This window comes from Hipposideros armiger, unplaced genomic scaffold, assembly GCF_001890085.2.
Source record: "Hipposideros armiger isolate ML-2016 unplaced genomic scaffold, ASM189008v1 scaffold_16, whole genome shotgun sequence".
Classification (NCBI taxonomy): Eukaryota; Metazoa; Chordata; class Mammalia; order Chiroptera; family Hipposideridae; genus Hipposideros; species Hipposideros armiger.
This window is the reverse complement of record NW_017731366.1, coordinates 6,168,564-6,174,253: the sequence shown is the minus strand read 5'-3', so window position 1 is coordinate 6,174,253 and position 5,690 is coordinate 6,168,564. Positions and strand designations below refer to the sequence as shown.

The window sequence follows — 5,690 nt, the reverse complement described above, 5'->3', positions numbered from 1 at the left end:
TGTGCTAACCTTATCTTTAAATGAACCAACAAGCTTTACTGAGTTATCAAATCATCCTCATTAAAATTGGCATTTGAGAATAGCATAGTGCCAGAGAATAGCTAAGTATGAAGTCTGATTAATCTGAGATAGCACACAGTCGTGAGTTATCAAAATTATTCTGTAATGCTTTCTTTTTTTTTCCTTTTGTGCATGTTTATAGTAGCTGGATATATGTGCTGAAAGATTTTATATAGTATATATATGTGTGTGTGTGTATATATACGTATATATATGTATATATATACATATAATACATACAAATATATAATGTATACAAGATACACTATACTTGATTCAAAGACTTCACAGATAATTGTGTGAGAAAGCCATGTGAAGAAACACAATAAAAATGTCATCTCTTACTGTCGTAACAGAGATAGGAACCAGGCTCTCTCGGGTTCAAGGAATGACCGCCTCAGATAGAAAGATTTCATATTGGGGTGGTATTTGAAATTGGTCCTAAGAATCAAGATCTTAATCAAGAATCAAGAAAAGATTTACAGTTTTAAATGAACAGTTTTAAAAGCCTTGCTTCCTGACTAATAAGTCATGAGTTAAAGGGCCAACCTAAAAACTTTCCATCCTGAGAAAATATTTCTTGTTATCAAAGTCAGAAACTTCTGTTTCTTTCTTAAATCAAACTTGATGGAGACATTATGTAATCAGAAAATTTGACTGTCACTTAATAATGTGAATTATAAATACAGCCTTCTTTATCCTGAAAAATAGTTAACCTGAAAGTTAGAACTTCCTTACATTACACTTTATTGCAAGAAAAAAAANAACAACATCTAGCATGCAGTAGGCATTCATTAAATCTTATACTAAATAAATGAAAGGAGCTGAATAGTATAAGAAATTAAGAGACAATCTATTTATGAAATCCAATACAGCAGAACCATGTGGAGAAAAACTCCCAAATAATGCTTAGCCAGGTCTCCTTTTTATTATATTCTGAGTAATCTCTCATGTTTGCTGTCTTCAAAATGGTAGCCTCTGTCAGTCACAACTCTTGGAAGTCTTCGGGATTATATATTATGTGTTCATATTATTAGGGAGTTTCAAGGAGTATGTCTTTTCAGTTTACAGGAGTCACCACAAGATGGTGGTATTTTTATTAGGTAACAAGTACTTTTTGTCTTCAGATACATCATTTATAGAGAAAAGAGAAAAACTATATGAAATATAGTATTTATTAATAAGAACAATATAACAATGTGAGGGTAAGATATTTAAATATAGCACAATATATCTATAAGGATATTATACCAGAAACATATTTTACAATCACTATCACATTAAATAGTAAGTAAACTTTATACTGGTGTAGCCTAACCATCTCTCTTAACAAAGCTTGGGAGGAGGAACCATTTGTGCTTAGGCACAGACCCTTAGAGGTTTCTTATATATTCAACTACTCTTGGTTTGGAGTTTGAAGTGTTACTGGCTAGTAATGTGGTGTTGATTAGCCTTTCAAACTATGGCTTTGGGTTTAAATTACCCTTTTAATTGTATCCATTATATAGTTAATTCAACAATCAAGGGCAATCAAATGGGATCATCCTAGTTTTTTTAGTTGTCTCAGTATAGGCCCAAGTCCGGTGCAGGTGGGGGAGGGGGAGAATGGACCACAGGAGGGAAAAGCGGTATTACTATTTTCCAATCCAATTCTTGTGTCCTTCAAATCTTGATTTCCATCAATCTTGAAATATATACCTTACAATCATTTAATAAAATGTATTGGATTATTTCTTTGCTTGAGATACACATATCTTTGGGAACAAAACTACAAAGCACCTAAACTTGGAATAGTAGTTGAGATAAAATTTCCTGGGCTTTAAGAATGGCTAGGAAAGGCTGCCAATTCTGCAGCTTAGAAACAGATACTTCCGTTTTGGACTTACAGGATTTTCCTCTGCTTTCCCCAGAAGTTACTGTATTGGGCACACTTCAAAGAATTTAATCTGGCAGTGCTTTCCCCAATTTCCATCCAAATAAACCAAGCAATTCTAGAAATGATGAAGGGCTACTTCTAATTCCACTTGTAACACACAACAAATTTGTTTTAAGGGCAATCTTGACATACTGGAAAGATGAAAGGAAAACAGTTATATTTAAGAAAGAAAGAAAACATTCAGTAAACAATTTGTATTTTATAGAATGAAGGAAACAACTATTTACAGACTAGGGACATGCATGATTTGAAGTTGGAAGCTAATTTGCCATTTTACACAAGAATATATTTCCTAGGCATCACTGTAAAGCTGAAGCTGTGATTGTGGTAAGATTGCGTTGCTAGCCACATTTCGGCAAGCCTCTTCAAATACAACTCAGGGTTTTGCTACATTTCTGCCATTCCCAAAGTGTCTTTTTTTTTTTTTCCACTTTCAGTTTAAAGGTCAACATTATGTAGAAACACGTGCATGGGAGCAGCACACTCATTGAGTTTATACAATTTTTTGTTTACTCTGAGATTGACAAACATAGGCAACAATGTTAGTAAACTAGGCCAAGATTTGATTTAGAAAAGATTTTTAGAAATTGGGTAAGAAACGTCTTTTAATTGCCACAGTGTGTGATCTATCTAGGTAACACATCAAAAGCACTTAAGTGTTTGCACTAGTTCCAGCTGTTTGCACTAAAAATAACTAGCACATCCATAAAGCTCATGTAAATCGACAAATAAAAAAAGGAAATCCAATCGCCTCACAACAAAGGTGTTAGTTTAGCAGCCTGAAGTTGCAGTCATTCTTGCCTTTATTAAACTGAGTGATCACGAGCTATCCTGGCTTTCCTCCTCTCTTTTCCTGTATGCTTCATTTAGCCGCTGGATTTCCTCCTGGTAGCCGCCCCTGTCTTGATGTTGCCTTTTACTGTTCTGCCTGTGTGCTTCGACGGTGTCCGGAATGGAGATGTTGATATCACCGTCAGGATTGCTCGTGGGTAGAAAGAGAGAGTAAGAGGCTGTTTCCCCTAAGTCACACGAAACAAATCGGTTTTCTTTCCGTGAGTAGCGTAGGGATGGAGATCTGACCTGCGGGGAGGACTGGCTGATGTTGCTAATGATTGACACCGTGTCCAAGGCCTCTTCATTATCACAAATTTCTAGAACCTCCAAGTGTATTTTCACGCTGGTGTCCGCAAAGGTGGACGGAGAATCTTCTGAGTTTGGCTCATGGCCAACACTTTTGGATCGGTAGACTTCTATTTTCTTCGAGGCTGGGGTTATTTTTTGTCCTTCTGCGCTTACCTCATAGGTAGAAAGAGATAGGGTTTTGCCTGTCGGGGCTTGGAGAGACACAGTTCCCTGGAATGCACACAAAGGGATGGCCAGCGCACCACCGGAACGCTGGGGGCAAAAACAAAATGGTTATTACTGAAAACTAGTTTCTGACATTAGGCCATTTAGAAAGCCATTTTATTCATCAAAACGGTAAAGTTCTTCTACTTCAGACCCATTTCCCTAGAAACCTTTTAACAGGTAAGGAATTTATAATTCTACCATCAAAGTGCCATCACCATTCACTTTCTTTTTTTTCCTTGTTTTATTGTGAAATAAACATTTTTTAAATTAGTTTCAGCAGTACAACACAGTGTAATAGTTATACTTTTTACCCCTCAAAGTGGCAACTCCCCTCCCCCAATCCGCCGCCCCACTCCCCCCCATATCATACATATCTATTACAATTCCCTTGACTCCACTCCCACACTATACTCCATGTTCCGTGACCATATATATATAGTCAATTATAGTTGACACACACTATCATACAACATCAGCTTCAGGTGTACACATGTGACCTTCTGACACCCTACAAAATATTTGCAACATTATTCATTATATTCCCCGAACTTTCATGTCCCTGTGGCAATATTGTTGTTACCTGTTTATGCTGTCTAATCCCTTCCTGTTCTCCTTCATCCCCACCCCCTCACCACTCACTTTCTCCTAGGTCAAATAAAACATCTAAATGAGGGCAGTCAGGAACCTTTCTTTGAAGACATGGGACATATTTTCACTATTGAAGACAAAAGTTGGATATTGATGGGCAGCAGTAGGTGTTTCCAAGAGAGAATATGATCATAGAATTGAATGCGTATTTACAATCTGGAATTGCTTTTATATTTTTGTTACATATTCAGTGACATTAAGAAGTTTGCATAGGTTGAAAGAAATGCAGACGTTGTTATCAAAATGCACTTTTTTTTTCCTGCTTGGTATGGCAGAGGGAATGATAATTGTGAAAGTATGATTCAGATTAAGCAGAAGAAATAGTTCAATTGTTAGGTTTGCACATGCAGAAGAGGAACCAAATGTCACTGCAACTGTGCTGCAGTGTGTTTACTTTCCCATGGAGAAACCGCAGTCATTAAAGTAAACCCAATATTAGAAAGCTCCCCCATATCTTTGCAAAAAAATGCCTGAAAATTTAAACCTCTTATATTATATTTAAAACCTTGTATATCAAATTTTTAAAAACTGTACTCACCACTGAGAAATAGTTAAGCAATGAAGAAAATAAGACCAATTTTTACAATAGTGTGTACCTTATATTGTTAACTTATGCTCCCATACTTTCAGTGGACTCATTTTTTGATTACAGGTTAGTCTTGGAAGAAGATAGTAACATGCCAAACTTGTAGAGCCAAGGTTCTCAAACCTAGGTCCCTGGACCAGAATCATCAGCATCACCTTGTAACCTACAGGAAATGTGATTTTTGAGCTCTCCCCAGACCTACTGAGTTAGAAACTCTGGGGGTGAAGTCCAGCAATCTGTATTTTAAACAAGGCTTCTAGGTGGTCCTGTTGCTTGATAAGCGTTGAAATCCATTGCTGTAGCTAAACAAATGTTGTAGCCCAGAAAAAGAAGGGGGTGGGGAATGGCTAACAGACACTTTTTATACACGTGCCCACCCCCTAGAAAGCCTGGAGCTACTAACTAAATAGGCGTACGAGTGATTTTCCATCAGGGGAACCAGCATGAGGGCTCGTGGTGTTTGTACGTTTTAGAATGATCAGCCTTTCCAGATTGCCCGTAGGGGTCCCAGTGTTGGCATTGAAATTCCTGCATCCCAGGAAACCTCTCTGTTCCAGGGAAACCAGGATGGCTGGTCAGCCTATTAGCCATGGGCATTTTGTATATGGACCTAAGCGTGGCTAGAGGAAACCCAGGACCAGTGTCCCATGCTGGAGAACAGTTAGGATTCTCATCTACTTGGAGAAATGTTTAGGGGAGCATGGATCATGAATTTCATTTGTGGTGCCGTCATGCCTCACTCCTTGAATTTAGGGGCCACAAAAAGTACAGATGAGGACGTGTGAGTCGTTTTCCCCAGGCTGTCCCTGTTATTTTCCCTATGGAGGAGACTTGAACTCTGTTTATCCATAAGGGGACCTGGGAACCTAACCTTATGCTCTTGTACCTAAAGGGCCATGAACTTTGAAAACTCACACTGTGAACTTCAGTCTACCCTTCTGCTGAGGCACAGAACTTCATCAGCTTCACATGTGTGGTGTTGACTGAAGGAGAAAAGGCACAGGGACAATTCTTAGGTTCATTACTGTGCAAGAGCATTGTTTGAGTGGCGGCAACTTTTGGCGAAGAACTGACCTTCGCTTACTTTTTTTTTTTTTTTTTTTTTTTTTT

At 37.9% G+C, this 5,690-nt stretch overlaps 1 protein-coding gene across 2 annotated transcripts in view; it reads right to left on the bottom strand.

The window, feature by feature from the left end:
* Positions 1–1,219: 1,219 nt before the first annotated feature.
* The window catches only part of GPR149 (G protein-coupled receptor 149), a 58,658-nt gene continuing 54,187 nt past the window's right edge, over positions 1,220–5,690 (bottom strand). For both annotated transcript variants that reach the window (XM_019626762.1, XM_019626770.1), the window contains exon 4: positions 1,220–3,391. In XM_019626762.1, coding sequence (XP_019482307.1) covers positions 2,816–3,391 — 576 coding nt within the window. In that variant the 3' untranslated portion in view covers positions 1,220–2,815. The remainder of the gene's footprint in view (positions 3,392–5,690) is intronic.